The sequence below is a fragment of the Mastomys coucha genome, unplaced genomic scaffold, assembly GCF_008632895.1.
Source record: "Mastomys coucha isolate ucsf_1 unplaced genomic scaffold, UCSF_Mcou_1 pScaffold13, whole genome shotgun sequence".
Lineage (NCBI taxonomy): Eukaryota > Metazoa > Chordata > Mammalia > Rodentia > Muridae > Mastomys > Mastomys coucha.
This window is the reverse complement of record NW_022196895.1, coordinates 52,481,386-52,503,473: the sequence shown is the minus strand read 5'-3', so window position 1 is coordinate 52,503,473 and position 22,088 is coordinate 52,481,386. Positions and strand designations below refer to the sequence as shown.

The following is a 22,088-nucleotide window of genomic DNA, read 5'->3' as shown; positions in this document are numbered from 1 at the left end:
TCGAACTCAGAAATCCGCCTGCCTCTGCCTCCCAAGTGCTAGGATTAAAGGCGTGCGCCACCACCACCACCTGGCTCAAACCAACTCTTTTCAAGCCCTGGGACTCTACAGAAATCTCATGTAGAAGCTTGCCACAATTTTATCCCCCCATAAAATGACCAAAGCTCAATACATATCACACATACCTAGAATCAAAGGAAGATTACTCTTTTTGAGAAAATTTCATGTAGCCTATATCAGCCTGGAACTACCTATGTAGCCAAGGACAACCTTGAAGTCAGATCTGCCTGACTACAACTCCAAGTTTTACTGTGTTCTGGGAACAGAACCTAAGGTTTCATACATGCAAAGCAAGCGCTCTACCAACTAAGGTGTTTCCAGCCCTTAAATTAGAAGTTGGAGATGGCTCAGGAGTGGGCACTTGTTGCTCTTCAGAGGACCCAGATTTTATCCCCAGCATCTCCATGTGCCCACATACTAATTCCCTGTTAACTCCAGTTCCAGGAGATCCCTCTTCTGACCTCTGGGGGCACCAGACACATGTATCGGAACACTCATTCATGGAAAACAAACCTAACAAACAAAAACCTATTCACATTTTATAGTTTACATACTATCTACAAAAGCTACTAGCACAAATTAGTAACTGAAACTACTACAGCCTTGCCTAGGTGTACATTACAGAGAGCACCATGTGCTGGTTCTGTGGAGCCAGGAGCCTCCACCCACCAAGCTATAAAATGATCATGCTCTTTCTATATGGTCTCACTATGTATGCACCCATCAAGTTGATGCAATGAGTGATACACGCAGAGGTCTCAGAACTCCTTGTCACATCAAGTTAAAACGCAATATTTTGTGGAATACAGAAAACAGGTAAAGTCAAACTGTGCAGCAGTCTATATGACTAGTCATTTCCTCCACCACAACCAAGTAAGAAAGACATGAAGAGAAGAATGGAGGAGATGCTGATGGTGTCAGTCCCTTAAGGTCAAGTTGTTTTGTTTTTTTTTTTCAAGACAGGGTTTCTCTGTGTAGCCTTGGCTGTCCTGGAACTCACTCTGTAGACCAGGCTGGCCTCAAACTCAGAAATCTGCCTGCCTGCCTCTGCCTCCCAAGTGCTGGGATTAAAGGCATGCGCCACCACCTCCCGGCTAGCTAAGGTCAAGTTCTTAAAGCACTGACATCCTATCAGGTGCACACTGCCCGAATGTGCTCTAACAAGGGCTGGAAAGATTCAGAGGACCTGCAAAGGATTCACAGGACCTGCAAACTAGTCAGGCATCAGAAACTGGAAACACGCTCTTTTTTGGCAGGTGAGGAATAGGGGTTGGAGACAGGATTTCTCTGTGTAGCCTGGCTGTCCTGAAACTCACTCTGTACACCAGGCTGTCTTCAAACTAGAGATGCACCTACCTCTCTACCTCTGCCTCTTGAGTCGGTTCAAGGCCAGCCTGGTCTATAGAGTGAGCTCCATGACAGGAAAAAAACCAGGAAAAAAAAAAAAAAAGACTTATAATAGCTCTTTCCAGAGAAACTCAAATGACAGACTTTTGTAATTTGTACATTAGAAAATGATTTAAAAAAAAAATGAAGAAGTTAAACTCTCCAAAGAAATTAATAGTAGTAGTTTCATAGGCTGCATTCTAGGAGGAAAAATACACACATCAATACATAGGTGTGTGACTATGCACACAGTATTTCTAAGCAGACACCCAAGAAAGCAGAGTTCCCATGACAGGCTCAAGGGACTAGTCCAGTCTCAGTATGTAATTTGAAAAACTATTCCCAATCACAACTACTATAGTAAACACACACACACACACACACACACACACGCACTGGAGCTAATAGGTTCTGAGACAGCCTAATATGATTAGTAAAACCCAAACATCCAGATAACCCTGTAAAACCCAAATGACTCCAAAGGAACTGAGGTTTAAGATGTTATCACCAAAGGTAAAAGGCCTCACTTACCAAAAGGCCCTTTACTATCTCATGTGACTCAAGTTAAGAGCACTGGCTGCTTCTCCAGAGAACCTAGGTTTTAGTCCCAATGCCCACATGGTGACTCATATCTATCTATCTGTAAGTAACTCCATTTCTAGGGGATCTGATACCCTTTTCTGGCCTCCAAAGACAATGTACACAGATGGTGTATTGACATACAAGCAGGAAAAACACCATACACATATAATAAAATTAAAAAAAAAAAATCAGTGTGAAGTGATGACCCCTCTGGCTACAGGACTAATTTACTCTTGAGACTCAACCAATCAAGATCTCAAGATCTACTACCTACAAGCCAGCAAGGTCTTCTCTTAAAGTAAGCAACAGGCACTATATTGCACCTCAGGGAGGGCTCCTGGCTCCTGCATCAGCCACTCAGATACACATGCATACAAGAGTTAGAAACAGAAAAGGGCCTCAGTCAAGTCCCTAAAATTGGCGACATAGTCATTTAACTGTGTAGCAGTACCTCTTGCTACTCTATGCTCCCAGCAGGTTGTGCTTCGAGCACCCGCCACCTGCCCAGGGAATCTTTGGATCCACGAATGAAACACACACACACACACACACACACACACACACACACACACACACAAAAGCCTATGTTTTAAATGCCTTGGCTGGTTCAAAGGCTGGGCACTCCTAAACTTTCCCCTGCTACCATAGGCCAAGTCAGGGAAGTGGAGAATGGTCATTTATCCAAAATCTCACATGGTTCATTGGCTCTATCTCCTGCAGTCCTATGTTCATCACATCTCTCCCCCAAGCCGTAGGGATCCTCTGTCTCCTCCTCCCTCGTGCATCATAGCCCCAGTAACTCTAAGGGTCCCACCCCGTCTCCCTTTGCCCAACCACTGGCTACTGGCATCTTTATTGATCGATCAAAAACCAATTGGGAACAAGGACCTTTAGCATTTGGACACACAGATTGCTTGATTCAAAGCATTAGGGCCAATCCCCAACATAACTGAGTATTGTGAATGCAGCTGTCTGGTGCTTTAGTCAGAGGATGAAATGGGTTTGTGGACAGCCTGCAGGGAAGCTGGTGGCACACATTCCTGCAGCTGTCCTTATATCCCAAGTACCCTCCAACTCCAACAAATGTTCTGTATTCATGTATCTTCCTCCTTCAGTCCCAACAGTAAAGTAGAAATGTGGATGCTTCTTCCAGTGAGCCTCTGATCAGGGGAGGAGAGCCCACGGCCACCTCTACACGGAAGGAAGCGCACAATGTTACACTGAAGACACGGACCCCTCTATGGGGTGCTTGGCTCCCTCAAAAGACTGGAGACCCAAAGAAGGGCAAGGCCTCTTTTATTATTCCTGAATTTTCTATACAGCAAACCTCAAGATAGCAATGGTCTTGCTAATGTCTAATGACCCTGAGGCTGTGGAGTATTCAGTAAGACTGCATGCCTGTCATACAGAGCCCAGAGTGCAATCACAGTACCAAAATAACACCCTCCCCAAAGCCTCACCCTGGCCTTTCACCCTGCAGAAAATGTCTTTTAAGAAAAAGGCTATAAGCCGGGGCGGTGGCACACGCTTTTAATCCCAGCACTTGGGAGGCAGAGGCAGGCGGATTTCTGAGTTTGAGGCCAGCCTAGTCTACACAGTGAGTTCCAGGACAGCCAGTGCTGTACAGAGAAACACTGTCTCACAAAAAAAAAAAAAAAAAGTCTGTAATACTTTTATCACTTCTGAAACTCACTTTCCCAAATCTCCCTCTCATCTGCCAATGTCGATGAATCATGAAACATTCTTAAGATTACACACATCTCCAGATAGGCGTCAACCACTGAGTTTTATGTCAGACTAGTGGTCAATGCCAAGGGCCTCGGAGGCCATTCAGTCCATAAGCTAACAATTTGAACATAATCTTGTCATAAGTTTCTAATTGTTTTCCTATTTCTCATTCATGAAACATGGCATTATCAGCACAGGGGCTGCAGGCTGGAATTCTGAAACACATTGTATCACTTAAGTAGTATGACATCTGATACTGTCAAAAGAGCCCAACTTAGATGGGAATCAAATGTTACTAAAAGCAGCAATCAAGGCGCTACAGTACATTCTCTTTGCCTCTTCCTTGGATGGAGATTTGTTCAGTGCTATTGATCAGCCTTAATAACTACTTCTAACTCTAGATAGATTATAACGTTTTCAATTAAATTCAGCACATGAATCTAATGCTACAAATATGCACACTAGTGAAAAAAAATCATAAAACATTTCTTCAGACACTTCACACAAGAACCAAAACCCCAACTGCATCCAAGAGCTAAGCAGTTTTATAAAATGTAGTTGGCATTCTATCCTGATAAAGAACTTCCACCACCAAAGTTAGTTTTTCCTTTCAGGAAATCTGGAATTTTACCAGAAACACTAGGCAATTAAATATATCTAACCTGATTGTTAAAGAAGATCAGCTGGCAATTGTCCATTCATATTCTGCTCAGACTCAACTGGGACAGAGTGTAGTTGTCCTTTCCTAACAGAACTAACACAACCTGGGACACACCCACTCCCCCAGGGCATGAAAGAATAAAAAACTAAGTACAAGTAGTTACTCAGTACTTTCCACATTCCATGTGCTTCCCTTTTCTGTGTTCACACATGGCGCTCCTCTCCTCCTTCACAGTCAGCAACATCAACACTGAAAACATGGATGCCACCATAAGGCCACTACAAAAGGAGGAGCCAACTGCTCCTTTACAGACTGCTACCTCCACAGTGATGGACACTGACCTCTGTACTTGTGGGTGTGCTCAGGTCATGATACACAGTTTAGCCTTGACTTGGTTTCAGATCACCCCGTTTTAGCACCAGATGCGGCTTTAGCACCAAATGCTCTGAAACAGGGTGTATGAAACAGGGTGTATCACCACTGGCTCCATGCCCTACATTCCCCTAAGTATACTCTACTCTAGACCAGTTTTACTCCAGTTACAACAAAGTTACAGCATTACTGGAAATAAATGCTCAGTGGAGCCGGGCATGGAGGCATACATCTTTAATCCTAGCATTTGGGAGGCAGAAGCCAGTCAAGTCTAATTAATATAGCAAATGAATTCCAGGCTGGTCATAACTACAAAGATGGACCATCCACAAAAAAAGAAAATCTCAATGAAGCTCTTCTGAAAATCATTGAAGACCTAGTATCTGACAATAATAGCCATCTGGAAGTGAACTATCATGTAAGCCTAGCATGTCAGTAAACATGTTCCTCTTTGGTTTCTTTTTTTTTGGGGGGGGGGGGGGTTGAGACAGGGTTTCTCTGTGTAGCCCTGGCTGTCCTGGAACTCACTCTGTAGACCAGGCTGGCCTCAAACTCAGAAATCCGCCTGCCTCTGCCTCCCAAGTGCTGGGATTAAAGGCGTGTGCCACCACTGCCCAACCCTCTTTGGTTTCCTGACTGTATGTATGTATAAGACAGATTTCTCTGTGTAGCCCTGGCTGTCCTGGAACTTAAAGAGATTCACCTGCCTCTGCCTCCTAAGTGCTGGTTTAAAGGTGTGAGCCACCATCACCTAGCTTTATATACTGATCTCTTGACACTTTATACTCTGAGTATAGTCAAGCTAGCCTTTAACCATATGGACACACACACACACACCATACATACACACCATACATATATATGAATCTGGCATTGAACTCATCCTCTTGCCTCCATCTCCTAAATGCTAGGATCATAAGCAAGCTTAGCCATACCCAACCATAACAATAAACACCTGAAAAGATTAGATAGACCAATTAAAGGAGAACTAAGATTTCTATATGAAACAAAAATCAATAGGCCAAACTCTAGGAACAAATACTTAAAACATAATAAGCACAGGGAATGAGTGGCACTCACCTATAATCCCAGCACTTAGAACACTGAGGGTGAAGAAATCGTGTGTGGTGTGTGTGTGTGTGTGCATTAAACTCCTTCTTGTCCCATTTAAATGAACCTAATTAGAAGCTCATTACAGAACAGTTTTAGTTGGGTGTTAGGAAGTGACTGTCCTTCTATTAACACTTTCTTGTCTAGTGTTACACCAGACAGAAATGATCATTCAAGTGAAATTTCTAGTTTGACCAATAGCACCTACAAAGAATAAACAATTTCTAACTCACCCAGGGTAGCTGTAGGCAAAGAATCTATATCTACCTTTAGGCGAAGATCTAAAAAAATGCTTAGGTTGGGATCCTTCATTTACAAAAGTGTCTTAATTTTTACTTTCCTAAGTACTTTTGTGTTAGTTATTTGATTTTTCACATACAAAAAGATAATGTATAAAAATTATATTAAGGAACTAATGAGTTACTTCTAACTTGTACTGGGGACAAGGTCCTTGGGGCTCACTAGTCAGCTAGCCTAGCCCACTTGGCAAGCTTCAGATCCCAGTGAGACCCTGTCTCAATCAGGGACAACTTCTGAGTTAGGATGCTGGAACCTCTGGCTTCCACATGCATGCAAACAAACACACATACACATATAACATTAATAATATTCTAGAGAATGAGGCAGGAGGGTGGCAAGTTCAAGACCAGCTTAAACTAGTAACCTCATCTTAAATGGGGGAGGTCTCAGGCAGACTGCCACAGGTTAAAACAAGTCCAGGTACTTCCACAGCTGCATAGTGAAACCCCATCCTGAAAACAACTACAAAAGAGTAAGCAATGAGAGAACTGCATTGTAGGTGCCTGCGTTGGCAGAACAGCTACATGTAAGAAAAAAATATAATGTTAATTTAAGATTTATTCTTATTTATTTAATGTATGAGTGCTCTATCTGCATGTACGCCTGCATGTCAGAAGAGGCCATCAGACCCCATTGTAGATGGTTGTGCGCTGTGTGCTTGCTGGGAATTGAACTCAGAACCTTTGGAAGTGTGCTCTTAACTGCTGAGCCATCTCTCCAGCCCCATGTTAATTTCTAAAAACTGAATGTACATGAAATCTGCCTAATATTTTTATAATACTATGTGTGCATTAATGTGGACAAAGTCAAAAATTTCATGTTCAATAAAATTGCTAAGTTTGCTATGTGAGAAATAAGACCATTCATTATAGGACCACTTTGTTTGTTTTTTGTTTTTTTGTTTTTGTTTTTGTTTTCTCTTGAGACAGGATTTCTCTGTGTAGCACTGACTATCCTGGAACTCACTCTGCAGACCAGGCTGGCCTTGAACTCAAAAATCCACCTACCTCTGCCTCCCAAGTGCTGAGATTAAAGCGTGCGCCACCACTGCCCGGCTATAGGACCATTCTTACTCAGAAAAATTCTGAGGGATAAAAGGTAAACCCTTAGCTTTTCACTTAGTAGCCATAACACAAATCATTCTATATAAAACAAGTACTTTTCATTGTTGTTTTCCAGGGTTTCTGGCTAGCCTTGAACTCAGTAGTCACCTCTGCCCGCTGAATGCTGGGATTAAAGGTGAGCACGACCAGTCCCAGTCGCATGAAACTGCTGGGATCAGGGCCCTTCTACCTGGAGAACCAAGCCAGTCTGTCCCTGCAGACTCTGTTCCTGTTCTAATCCATCATAAGGTGGTTCTCAACAGCTGCATGGAGGCAGCTGCCCTCCACAACACTGGCGTATTCACTCACATAGCAAATGTTCTGGGGACTTACTCAGAATCAGAGCTCAGAATCTACTTGCCTTGATTATCTACACATCGTCCAGACTCACAGAAAAAATAAACATTGAACTTAAGACTTTAAAGTGCCTATAAAATAGCTTTCAGGCTGATAATCCTGCACTCTGGAGACTGAACCAGGAGGACCGCTCCAAGTTCAAGGCTAACTAGAAACAAAGACCAGGTTCCCAAAATAAATACATGTGCTTTCCTAAAACCAAATAATCTGATTTCATAATAGGCTCGTTTCATGATAACACAAGTTTAACTCTGATGTTACTGATCATTTTCAACTGTTACTGATCACACTGTGTGAAGGGAAAAGGGATGTGAGGCGTCGTGTTTCTCAAGAGGAAAGCTAATTAACTTTCCTGCAATTAAAGTACATATACAAAATACCCAGAAGAAACTTAACCTTGTGACCACAGTTCCCACGAGAAGGGTTCCTGACACAAGTTGGGCACGTTCAGAGCGGCTAACGTCTCTGAAGGTAAACTGTCCACCAACAAACGCAGAGTCCAGTAAGAAACAATCACAACAAATCAAATTGAAACTGAACCACAGAACATTTCTCTCCTCGGTATTAATAAAGGACTGGTTCCGGGACCCCTCTTACACAGATAATAACCAAAACCAGTAACTTCCTTCTACAAAGTACTGGGTTATAGGTACATGTTATATGTGTATATACTATATAGGTGATATATAACATACTTATATATCACCTAGACATATCCTCTTCTATACTTTACATCACCTCTAGATTAGCTGTAACACTTAGGACAATGCAAATCCTTGAAACTGTTGTTCTGCTGTAGGTGGTGAGTGAAGGTTGGAGTCCTTACAGGGTTAGTATAAATACAATTTTTATGTATTTTTCTTGTGTGTTATTTTCAGTTGAATCCTATGGGTGTAGAGAGCCAAGTATGTACTAATATATAATAAAATCATTTCTCTATCTCCTAGTCACACAGGCTAAGATGTTGCATTTGCAACAGAGTGCAAGGACTATTTTAAATACCTAAATCTGATGGCCTAGGTGGACCTGCCAACATCTAACTACAGAAGGGATGCTGGGAAGAGCAGAATGCAAGAGCTGCACTCCGCTGCACAGCAGCCAGTCCGTAAGGAAATTCACTCTAGGGTATAAAGACAGAACAATGAAGGCAGCCGTCCCATCACAAGCCCTGAACTGCACTCACGCACTCACGGTCACAGGCAGCCTGTTTTCACGGCACACGTCACAAGTCTGAGTCAGCAGTCAGGGAGGGCGTCCCTAACTTAGCCAACATTGAACTGAGCTGAGTAGAAACTACCAATGGTGAAAGAAACCCAAAGGTGAGCAAATCTGCAGCAAGGAAACTAAAGTGTTGAGACCAAGGCAGATATGTATCTAAGAAGACAGACTCAAACTCTGGGGGGAGAGACACACTGTAGGAGGTCAGTCCAGAGAGAAGAGCCTTTCCTAGTTAAACAACATGTCCCAATTTGCTCAAGACCATTCATTTCAAGTGTGCTTGCAGCCTCTTTCAGGACTTAGGTTCAGTGCCAGCAACCACAAACACACACACACACACACACACACACACACACACACACAAAAGCTCACAACCAACCATCTACAACCTGAAGAATCTAACACCCTCTTCTGGCCTCCCAAAGCACCAGGCACAGACACATATGCAAGGTCTCCTGAGAACTGGAGCCATGGCCCAAGGCTGAGGGTGAGAGTGCTTGGTGTGCAGAGTTCAGACCGCAGCACACACCTGCCACACACACCTGAACACAGTGCTGTGGAGGTGGGGGGACAGGGTGAGGGATCACTGCGGCTTGCTAGCCACCCTAGCCAGGCTCAGTCAGTGCCTCAAGAGGAGTAATAAGGAACAGAGTGATGGAGCAGGCCACCAAGTCTTTTTCTTTGGTCTCTACTCATGCAGACATGAGTGCACACATACACATACATACACACACACACACACACACACACACACACACACACACCACACCTACGCAACACTTGCCCAGCTGCCCCACTGCATACAGAGCTCTGCATCAAACACCAGCACAGCAAACATAAAGACTTCTTCTCTCCACTGACAACATTCTGTGGCTTACACCATGGCCTGTGTCCACTCTCTCACAGGCGGCTGGTGCCTTATTCCCCTGCATCTCACTAACACCAGGCTCTCCCTACAATAAAAACCATCTCGGGAACTAAGACAACAGACACTTTTTAGGCTTCTCTGACTATTACCGATCACATGCACTGAGTCTTTCCCACCTTCTGCCTCGTCTCCAGTACCTCAGAATTCTACATTGCCAGCTGACATCTCCACCTCAAGTCCAAACACACTAACTCACAACTACCTAGGGCAGGGTCCTTCAAAAGAGCCTTCGCTGGCCACCCGTCAGCCCTGGCTGATACGGCGGCTGATACTGCCTACGCCACCCTCGGCTCCTTCCTAGCCCATGCCCACTCAGGGCCTCACACCCACCTCCTCTCCTTCATGAAAACCTCTAGCCAAGGGCTACTTTCATTCCTTCCAATGTCCTACTGCTCTTCTTGTCTATTCATGTCTGTGATCCAGCCAGGTCTGTCACTCCGCTGAGACCCCTGAGGTTCCACAGGATAAGATGCAACCCTCAACCTTCCAGTCGAGCACCCTAGTTACAGGAACTCCTGGCTCGCAGGGAATTGCATGCTAATTTTTTCCATTAAGAAATGAAATCCTGCCAGGCGGTGGTGGCGCATGCCTTTAATCCCAGCATTTGGGAGGCAGAGGCAGACAGATTTCTGAGTTTGAGGCCAGCCTGGTCTATAGAGTGAGTTCCAGGACAGCCAGGGCTACACAGAGAAACCCTTTTTTCCCAGCCAATACCTAGCTTCCACATCAGTGCCTCCCAGGTCCTGAGGGGGTCTTTCCAATTTTCTCATGACTCCTAGTGAGCCTTGGGTGACAGAGCACTCCTTTAGAGCTCCAATAGGTGGCTGCCCCAGCATTCATTGCCTGACATCATAACACTTTTTAACACTGACTTTCTGGCTCCCATTCCAGACTGTAAGCAACATAATGCAGACAGTGTCCTCCTCTGTTCCCACCACCTGCTGCAAAGACTTAACACAGGCTGTCCCAATGTGTGCTGAAATGGAAGCACATTTCAGTCAAGGCTATTAAAGATTTAGAGACATATTAATTTGCTTTAAATTGTTAACTCATTGAGTAGGAAGGCAGCTTTGTATGAAAGAGAAAAGAAACCTTATCATTTACTCTCACCCATCTCTTAAGAAAAAAATACATTTACTTTATTTGGGAATGAGGCAATGGCTCAGTAGTTAAGAACACTGTGTGCTCTTCTAAAGGACCCTGGTTCAATCCTCAGCACCCACATGGCAGCTCCAATAAATAGTCTAGACCTCTAGGTCCTGGAGAGCCAAAAACACTCCCTCGTAACCACTGAGCCATCTCTCCAGCCCCATCTTCATCTGCTTATCAGCAAATGACACCCTCAGTATTTCAAACGCCCTCTAAATTACTGCCCCCTCCTGACAAAACCCAAAATTACCTCCTGGAACACTATCAACACCAAGGAAATCACAGTTGGCACCAAAAATAGCATCCTACCACCCTGAAAGTCTCTGGTCCTAAGACTTCTAGTCCAAATATCTGATGTTGGAGCTCTGTGAGACTGCTTCCTGTCTGTCAGGAAACCCAAAAGCCACACAGATGGGCACTCCTATGACTGACTAAGACAGTATGTAAAAGGCCAGAGCAGACTGTTAGAGCAATCACCACTGCACTTCCACCATTCATTCATCTGGGTGGCCCCAGAGCCTCACCCCCTCGTCTGTCAGCAGGGTTACCACAGCTCATGAGGGTATGTATCGGTAAAGCTTCTAGTTCAGTGTCTGACAATCAGAACAGAACAGAGGGGAAGTTAGCTGTCAGCTTTTTGTCCAGCATTACAGGAAACCCAAGCCCTCCAGACTGTTATCCACAGATCAAGCTGATCCTCATCTAACAGCAAACGCTCCCCGGCTTTTGTCTCTATCAACAGATCCAAATGAAGCGAAAGCAACATAAAGAGAACGCTGCTAAAGGACAGAGCAAGCAGGCGAGTTGAGGAAAGCCTCTGACTGAGGCTCAAGCACAGATGCCTGATTAGACTTAATGATTGCAGTGTAGACTGCTCGTCAGCACCATAAACAGCAGCATAAGAAAACTACTACAATCAGCTTGCGGACACTCAGCTGCTGCTGCTAGGACCGCATAGTCGGAAAACTACCATGCCTTTCCCCAGTGCTGACACTTAGCTAGCAGATTATGCAACATTTGCTAGTCACCTGATACTGTTTGCCAGCGCCTCCTGGGTGCTAGCTTTCTTGTCAGTGAAGTTTTTTCTTCCTTTGGTCAAAGCGGTCAGGGCCACTACAGGTTCCTGTCATATCTGTAAAATGTGCTAACTCACATCACTGAACACATTTACTGCAATTAAAAAGGTAAATAAAAAGTGTATGTAACAAAAAATTACCTGCCTGTATCATAAACTCCTTTTTTATTAATGACCAACAAAATTCCTCAGAACTTTTAATTCTCTCCACCTGAACATGTTGTATGGGGCAGAGGGAAGAGGTAATAAGCCAGGACAGCTGGAGTCGGCCTCCCCTGCCCTGGCCCTGGGGACCAGACTCAGGAAATGAGCGCCTTCACCTGCTAAGCCATCGCACTGCCTGTGTTTTGTCTTCCTGGGACAAGTTCTCACTGCAACCCAGGCCGGCCATCTCTGACAAGTGATCCTCCTGCCTCTCAGCTGAAGCATCAGGGTTACTAAATAGTGTGAGCCGCCTTACCAGGTTCTCAGATCACTTAATTCTAAGGGACAGATGAGTAATTTTTATTTTCTACTTAAGTATCTTGTTTTCTCCTCATTTCCGCTTGTGTATAATTTCTGTTTTTATCATGTGTATGTGCTCGCAGATGCTCAGGTGCCAGTCTCTGTGTGGAGGCCAGAAGGCAGGTCTCAGGACTTGGTCCTCTCCTACCAGCCATAGGTTCCCGAGTTGAACGAGGGTCAGCAGACTGGAGCAGCAAGTCCTTCTTACTGAGGCCCTGTCAATCCTAAAAATATTTAAGATGCCAAATATCTCTGTCATGCAAGTACACTAGTTGGTAGCCATCTTTGGATCCTAGAAACATGAGGTGATTAGCCTCTATTCTCTGTCACTGGCTAACAGCTGAGGCTCAGATCATGTATGCACGATGCAAACCTTTAAGTTAGGCTTATCAGAGGTAATAGCTAAACAAGGCAAAGAACACACCAAACCGCAACTTCAGAAAGTCGGCACACTTTTATTATGCTGCATCTACACAAACAACTCTACAGGGAGCTTGCTCCCTGTCTTCCTTTGAAAGGAGGGGACTTGACAGTCTGGTTACTCAGGGCCTCTTTCCTGGACTTTCACATCAGTTTTAAAGGTTTAGCCAAAGGCCTGTGTGTTAAAAACTTGGCCGAGTTGTACTGAATTCAAAAGAAGCCTGCCTGAGGTCCCAGGTAGCAACAGCATGTGAGCAGTTAGCAGACTCCAGCAGGGACTAGAGATTTCCATGAATGGTTATGGAAATCGGTTTGGTGAGAAGATGTTATTTGTTCGCTTGTTTAATGATTTGGACGGTTGTTTGAAGTAGGGTCTCCGTGGTGGTTTTAATGAAAATGTCCCCATAGGCTCATAGGGAGTAGCACTATTGGGAGGGGAAGTCATTTTAGATAGAGTACAGATGGCTTTTTTGGGGTTTCAGAAGCCCAACCAGGTCCAGTGTCACTCTCTCTCTGCTGCCTGCTGATCCACATGCTGACTCTCAGCTCCTTCAGCACCATGGCTGCCTGTGCCATGGTGACAATGGACTAAACTTTTGAACTGTAAGCCAGCCCCAACTAAGTGCTCTCCTTTTTAAGAGTTGCTGTGTTGCCGGGCGGTGGTGGCGCACACCTTTAGTCCCAGCACTTGGGAGGCAGAGGCAGGCGGATTTCTGAGTTTGAGGCCAGCCTGGGCTACAGAGTAAGTGCCAGGACAGCCAGGGCTACACAGAGAAACCCTGTCTCAAAAAACAACAACAAAAAACAAAAAAACAAAAAGAGTTACTGTGGTCATGGTGTTTCTAATACAGCATAGAAACCCTATGACAGGCTGTAACTCAGGCTGACCTCAAACTCGAACACTTCCGATCTCAGCTTCCCAAATGCAGGCATTACAGGAGCCCACAACACCAGGACCAACGAATTCTTTTTTTTCCAAAGATTTACTTATTATATGTAAATACACTGTAGCTGTCTTCAGACACTCCAGAGGGGGGCATGAGATCTCATTAGGGATGGTTGTGAGCCACCATGTGGTTGCTGGGATTTGAACTCACGACCTTCAGAAGAGCAGTCAGTGCTCTTAACTGCTGAGCCATCACTCCAGCCCTTTTTTTTTAAAGATTAATTTATTATTATAATTAAGTACACTGTAGCTATCTTCAGATGCACCAGAAGAGGGTGTCAGATCTCATTACGGGTGGCTGTGAGCCACCATGTGGTTGCTGGGATTTGAACTCATGACCTTCAGAAGAGCAGTCGGTGCTCTTATCCGCTGAGCCATCTCTCCAGCCCCAAAAATATTTCATTTTTTGTTTTGTTTCGTTTTGAGACAGGGTTTCTCTGTGTAGCCCTGGCTGTCCTGGAACTCACTCTGTAGACCAGGCTAGCCTCAAACTCAGAAATCCCCCTGCCTCTGCCTCCCAAGTGCTGGAATTAAAGGCGTGCACCACCACTGCCCGCGAATTCTTGTCTAAAGTATATTAAGGAGCCAAACTATGGTTTTTCAAGACAGGGTTTCTCTGCGTAGCTCTGGCTGTCTTGTAACTCTTTCTGTAGATCAGGCTGGCCTCGAACTCAGAGATTAACGTGCCTCTGCTTGGAATGCTGGAATTAACAGCATGAACCACCACTGTCTGGCTCTAAAAGGTGATCTTAAAACTATACTACAACTGTTTCCATAGTAAGTCTGCCTCCATAGTAATCACTCCATAAACGCTGGCTCAAAGTAACAACATAGATTCTTAAATAAGCTCAAGAACCACATGGACTCAGACCAACAATACAACAATCCTTCCTCTTCATTTTCCAAATTATCCTTCTTTTCTCATTCAAAGGTAACTTATTTAAAAGATGGGCTACTCACTAACCCTCTCACTAGACACTAATAAAGATGATACACCAGGTGTGGCGGCACAGTGTCTGGGAGGCCCAGGCTACCTATTTCAAAGAGGAAAGTGATTGCTGGGCTGTTGTGATGGCTCTGCTGATGAAGGAGCTTGTTAGCAAGCCTGGCAGCCCCAAGAGGATCTTCAGAACCAGAGGAAAGGTAGGTAGGAAACCACTGAGCCGACAGATCTGTCCTCTCACCTTCCCACACTAGCCAGAGAATGCACATCCACAAGTCCTACCCACAAATCCAAAACTAATAAACGGGATGGGTGTGACAGAGGCAGAGGCAGGCAGATCTCTGAAAATTCAAGGCCAGCCAGCTTGTTTCTGCACAGTGAATCCAGATCAGCCAAGGCGATATAATGAGGTCCTATCTCAAAAAATACAATCAAATTAAGGTCACTATTTAACCTGAAAGGATTTGAGGTAATTTTCCAGTAAAAATTAAAAAGGCCTGTCTGTAACCTGGTGTGTGCAGCCAATCCCCAAAAAAGGACTGGGGGAGGGGTAGCCTAGCAAAAGACAACAGAAAAAATGGAATGGAGCAAAGGCTATGGTGACATGTTTCCCAAATCAAGTAAATCATTAGAAAACCAAGCCTAGAACCAAAAGGCCTTGAGGTTGAAGGGCAAGAGCTCATGAAACTGTATCTAACACCATCAGCCAGCAATTTCAGAAACCTGCAACAAAATTTCCAAAAGTTTTCTAGGAATGGATCCCAGGAGACTGTGCTGCTAGCTTTTGTCAACTTGACACAAACTTAAGACTGTCTGGGGAGAGGGATCCTCAGCAGTGCTCCTCCATGCTCCTCCTCCTCGAGTTCTTGACTACTAGCTCCCCCCCATGATGGAGTTCAACCTGGAGGCGAAAGAAGCCCTCTCTTCCCCAAGTTGTTTCTGGTCAGTGTCTTATCACAACAATAGAAAATGGACAAAGAGCTGTCAAAGAAACAGTACATCAAAATCCAACAGCAATAAATGCTAGAAAAAGGGGACAAGCCAGGCGGTGGTGGCACAAGCCTTTAATCCCAGCACTTGGGAGGCAGAGGCAGGCGGATTTCTGAGTTCGAGGCCAGCCTGGTCTACAGAGTGAGTTCCAGGACAGCCAGGGCTACACAGAGAAACCCTGTCTCAAAAAACAGAAAACAAAAAAAAAAAAAGAAAGAACGAACGAACGAACACGAGACAAGATGTTAAAATAACCTTGCCCAATTATTAATCCAATATGAGGCAATTATTCTCAGCTATCCAGACAATTTCCAGCTGTTCTTTCCACTTAAGTGGCTTGAGATGTTATCCAACAAAGCTCTCAACAAAACCAAAGGAGCATATATGATCCAGACAAAACTGGAACACAATCCAGTAAATCAGCATACAAGACACTTTAAAAATGTGGCAACACTTTAATTCCAGCCCTTGCAAAGCAGGGGCAGGCTCTGAGTACCAGGCCAGGTAGAGATAGAGAGTGAGACCTTGTCTTTTAAAAAAAAAAAAAAGAAAAAGAAAAAAGACAGAGTCCTAATTAAGAAAAGATTTGTATAACAGATAGATGATTATATATCATTGAAAGTTTGCAGATATGAAAGTAATTTGGTTTTTTGTTTGTTTTGGGGTTTTTTTGGGGGGTTTTTTGTTTTTGTTTTTCCGAGATGGGGTTTCTCTGTATAGCCCTGGCTGTCCTGGAACTCAGAAATCCGCCTGCCCCACAAGTGCAGGGATTAAAGGCGTGCGCTACCACATCCCGGCAATTTTTTTTTTTTTTTAGTCAGCAAGAAAAATGAACAATTCAGGAACAAAACTGTACAAGACATAACAGGGTCCAAATAAAAAGGAATTAATTAACACTGGCATGTTGAGAAAATTGTAGTGGTACATGCCTTTAACCCCAGAACTTGGGAGGCAGAGGCAGGTGGCTCTCTGTCTACAAATGGAAGTTCCAGAACAGCCAGGACGGTCACACAGAGAAATGCTGTCTCGAGAAAAACAAAATGAGGGCTGGCAAGATGAATCAGTGGGTAAGAGCACTGACTGCTCTTCCAAAGGTCCTGAGATCAAATCCCAGCAACCACATGGTGGCTCACAACCACTCATAATGAGATCTGATGCCCTCTTCTGGTGTGTCTGAAGACAGCTACAGTGTACCTATTTATAATAATAAATAAGTCTTTTAAAGAAAGAGAGAGAAACAAAATGAAGATACACCTGACCCTGACACTTCAAGTATACACTGTAACACAAACCTGGGAAACATGAACCCCAGATGCTACTTGGTATCTTAAGGCCTTCAAGGGCCAAGCTTCAGACATACTTCTTGAGCGTGCTCCTCTTCCTCTGTGCTCCTCTTCCTCTGCCGCTTACCTTCATCCCCTTTGTCTTATCACCTCAATTATACCAGATGCTCTACAGTATATCAATAATCCCATACAATCTTTTTCAGTTTTTAATCCTACTTAAGCCAAGGGGTGATTGATCCATGATGTTTACAACTACTGTCAGCCAGATGGCAGTATTGCTGCTGGGGAGAAAAGCATCAATGGTTTATCTTCTAGAAAGATCAGAGCCCCAGCATCAAAATGCCTCAGACCACACAAAAGACAGTTTTTGTTTGCTTGCTATATGGTTTCTCCTGCTGCACCCTAAAACTAGGACATTGGTTTATTTATTTATTTAATCTGTGACCTCAACACATGAAACAGTAACTGGTACATACCAGATGTTTGATCTGTGTAACATTTTAACATCACTGAAATTGCCAATGGGTCCAAGGCAAGGGCTGGCACTGATTTTGTTTTTCTTTTTACTAATACCCATAATAATGGCCAAGTTTTACAAGTAATGACACCTAAGATTTAAAGAAATGCAATAAGAGGGGGAAAAAGGTGAGGCACACCTTTAACAAGGTTTCTCGGTAGCCCTGGCTGTCCTGAAACTCACTTTGTAGACCAGGTTATCCTGGAACTCAGAAATCTGCCTACCTTTACCTCCCAAATGCAAAGACAGCACCTCGGTGGCCACCACCACCTGAGGTGCACCTTTAATCCCAGCACTAAGGAGCTAAAAAAAGGCAGGCAGCAGATATCTGGGAGTTCCCAGTCATCCAGGACTACATATTTGAGATGATCCTGTCTTTTAAAAAAGGGCTGGAGAGATGGCTCAGCAGGTAAGGGTGCTCTTCCAGAGGTTCTGAGTTCAACTCCCAGCAAGCACGTGGTGGCTCCCGACCATCTGTAATGTCCTTTCCTGGCATGCATGAAGACAGCTACAGAATACTCATACAAATAAAATAAATAAATAATTCTTTAAAAAGAGGGGGAGAGATACCAGTATCAATGAACTATCTCTTCAAAATTTCATCCCAAATGTTGCTGAGTCCAGGAACAGAAATGGAAGGTTATACTAGTCCTCCATCAACAAGCGGGGGTTGAAGGACTAGCTTCAGCAACCGAATACCCATCTCAAAGAGGGAAGGGGGAAAAGGCCGGAAAAACGAGGGTGGGACAAAAAACTTTGGGCATAGTAGCTCGAGTCTTAATTCCAGTTAGGAGACGGAGGCAGTTGGATCTGATTTGGGGAGAGACGAACATGGTCTACAGAGAGCGCCAAGTTAGCCAGTGCTAAACAGTGAGACTGTCTCAAAAAACAAACAGGCTGAGGAGAGATCCTCAGCATTGAATGCTCTTCCCAGTGCACCCAGGTTCCATTCCCAGCACCCACGTGGTGGGTCGGGATATTAACTCTAGTTCCAGAGGACCCTACGCCCTCTTCTGGCCGCTGTGGGCACCAGGAATACACGTGGTGCAGACATATGAGGGCAAAAGACCCACACATTTAAAAGATGGGTGGGCAAGCCAGTGAATCCTGGTTGGGTCAAGAGGTGAAGACAGCTTGGGGAAGAGAGTGACTTCTTGTCTCAAAAACAAAAAGGAAACAAATGTTCATTCTAAACAAACCTACAAACTTTTATTGTTACCACATATATTCTTACCGATCTTTAAATATCTGACAAGGTATTATACACAATCCTAAAGAAAGGGTGACAGGGAAATAAAAAGGTTCGGATGTACAAAAAGATATCTAGAGAAAACAGTCTGAATCAGATACCAACTCCCAAAATATGCTGGCAGTGGCGAAAAGACCGTAAATTCCAAACTGAAATTAGCAACTCTCTAAAGCTTGACACCAGTACTTGTTGCACACACTGCCAGTTACACATTTTACCCATTAGAAAACGAAGGAATAGGACAGCAAAGGTGTATCCTGGTCTGAAAACACAGCTCCCATCAGGATTACAAGCTCTCCCCCAAGTCAACACATCTCAAACATCGAACCCTTTGACCTTCCATGGCCTGTACCACGGACCGCAGGTATACGGGGTCCTCAGCACGGTTTCCTCGTTAAAGGACTACTTGATAGGAACACTAAATCGAGGAAGAGAGTGCTACTGCCTGCGAGGTAGACGATCGGAAACTCAAAGGACGACAGTCGTGGCCTAGGAAAGCCCAGTTTAAGGAATCTGGCACGCTGAACACCCAAGGAGCCGGACGCCACAAGAGGCCTTCCCAGTGCAAAGGAAACTCCCCAGAGAGGAAACCCAGCTAGCCCTGGGCCAAAGGCGTGCAGCTCAGTCCCCGCCCTTCCCTCGCGGGGAAGACCAGCGCGGATCACAGGCAAAATGTCACAGGGCCAAGACTGAGCGCGCCAAAGCAAGACCCACCCCCGGGAGCCGCGGACGCTCCGGGCCGGTCCCTCCCCTTCCTCCGCCCGCCTAGAACTCATTCATTCTTCGGGCGGTTGGCGAAGCCACCCAGCCCAGCCGCCCCGGCCCAGCAAGCCCACCAGATGCTTTGTCTCCCACCAGCCGGAAACACGGGCGCGCACTCGAGAGCGCGCAACAGCATCAGCTCCCCGTACCCGGGACCTGCAAATGGGGGGAGATCCGGGGTCCGAGGTTAAGTCCCAGACCCAGCCACCTAGAAAGGATCGCCACGGCCTACCCCACCGTCTCTACGACTCGACCACCCTCCAAGGCACCCCCTGTTCAGTTCTTAAAAAAAAAAAATCACTAGACTCTGCTTTCAAGACACGGGGGCCCAGTCCCCTTCGGAAGGCCTGTGCGGTCCCTCCCCGGGAGCAACGCCACCCGATGGCGTCCCGAAGCCTCTCGGCGTTGACAAATGGGAGCCCCTACTCACTTGAGCAGCAGCTGGTCGTGCTCGGCCTTGAACTTGCCCAGCTCGATCTGCAGCTTGGCGCGCTCGCGGGCCGTGTCGTCCAGTGCGCGGCGTGCGTCGGCCAGCTCGGTCTCGTAGAGCGCCTTGAGGCCGGTGAGCTCGCGGCCGCGCACCTCCTCGCGCTCGGTCACCTGCAGCTGCAGCGCGCTGTTCTCCGTCTCCAAGCTGCGCACCTTGTCGATGTACACCGCCAGGCGGTCGTTGAGCTCACGCAGCTCCTCTTTCTCCTGCAGCCGCGACAGGCGCGTGGGGCTGAGCGGCGTGGCCGGGGCGCTGGCGCGGCTGCCCGCCCGCTGCTGCTGCACGGGGGTCGCGGTCGCCATGGCGGGCGGCGGGACCGAAGGTTACAAACCCCAACAGGCCGGGTGAAGGACGGAGCGTCTACCTGAGACGGTAGCAGCACAATGAGCGAAGCCGGGAGGGCCGCGATCGCCCGCCAGACGCCCTTTGTGAGTGTACAAACGCACGCTCGCAAACCCGCGCGGGGACAGCCCGGAGACGGAGACGGCTGTGCGCGGCGGACGCGAGTCTCCCGCCCGCTGCACTTTTTGTTTCCTCTCGGGCTGCTCAGAGCTGCAGGCGGGCCGGGGAGGAGGGCGGCGAGAGGCGGGCGGGCAGGAGGCGAGGCGGGGGGTTGGGGGGGGCGGAGGTGGCACGGGCCGCGCTCCGCAACATGGCGGAGCGCCCACGTGACCGACGACGACCAATGGCGAGCGCCCGGCGCGCCTCTGCGGCTGGGTGGGGGGGGCCGGCCTGCAAATTCAAAAATCTGACCCCCGGGCAACCGTCGGCCTCGCGCTCCGAGCTGGGCGTGGCGGGGAGGGGCGCGCCGAACCGCTTGTTCCTTTAGGCCCGAGCCCAGCGCCAGGCGGGTCTCGTGGAGTCCCGTGGGGACCCCTGGAAGGGCCGGGCCTGCTTATGGCGGGAAAGAGCCGGAGGCTTCCGGGGCGGGTCGGTGCCGCCTCCCGCTGCCCCGCGGTCCGGGGAAATTCAAAAGTAAACGAGACCCGGCCACGGGCGTCCTCGGGTGCCGGAACCTCACCCGGAGGCCTCACCCTACGTGGGTGCTTGGCGGTCCCCGCTCGCAGCTCTGCTTGCTGGTCCCGAGCGCGTGCCGGGCTCTTTTCTCTAGCATGGAAAACGGTCAGGTCCCCGGGAGCTCCTAGTCGTGTTGAAGCCAACGGATTGTTGATCAGTTTAAAAAAAAAAAAGCAGCATTGATTTTTAAAATCTTTGGCTAAGAAGGCTGATGGGCGGTCCCTGGTCCGTTTCTGGGTGTGTGGTTTTGTACAATCAGAAACAGTCCTCCAATGACTTGAATAATGGGATAAACTCTCTCGTCGTGGTTCGTTACAATTAGATTAGTAAAAAGTCTAGAGTTGTGAAAAGTAAGATGACCTTTGTTTTGTTTTAAAAATACCACACACACACACACACACACACACACACACACACACACACACGCCCCAGACAGAATTGGCCCCTAGACTGATCATCCCTACATTGATGTTTTTGATCCTGAGACAAGGCTTTAGCTACGTCACCCAGGTTAATTTGGGACAATCTGGGCCTCAGCTTCAGCAGTGCTGGGATTACAGGTAGAAGAAAGAGATCACCCTCGGATTTGTTTTGGTTTGGGTTTTGGGGGGTTTGCTTTGTTTTGTTTTGTTTTGAAGTTCTCAGACCTCATGTACAATTGATTCCAGCCATACCCTGCCTGTTCTTTACAGCAAGAGTGCTTTTCTATGGATAGAGTTTCTCAAACTCAGATTTTGTCCTTTCCAGTTGATACATTGTATTTTGTGTGTGAGCTCTCAGGGGTCAAAGGAAGCATGAGGACTTCTAGGAGTCCCTTTCCACAGTGGAGTCCTGGCGTCCAATAGAACTCCCGGCATGACAAGTCCCTTTACCTGATGATGCATCTACCCCACCCCAGAAAGCCGTGTCATTTTGAGGACACATTGTACCACGAT

The 22,088-nt window shown here is 46.3% G+C and overlaps 1 protein-coding gene across 1 annotated transcript in view; it reads right to left on the bottom strand.

Annotated features, from left to right (window-relative positions):
* The window catches only part of Lmnb1 (lamin B1), a 45,924-nt gene extending 25,170 nt beyond the window's left edge, over nucleotides 1-20,754 (bottom strand). The window contains exon 1 of the mRNA XM_031365720.1: nucleotides 20,077-20,754. Coding sequence (XP_031221580.1) covers nucleotides 20,077-20,438 — 362 coding nt within the window. The 5' untranslated portion in view covers nucleotides 20,439-20,754. The remainder of the gene's footprint in view (nucleotides 1-20,076) is intronic.
* Nucleotides 20,755-22,088: the final 1,334 nt, after the last annotated feature.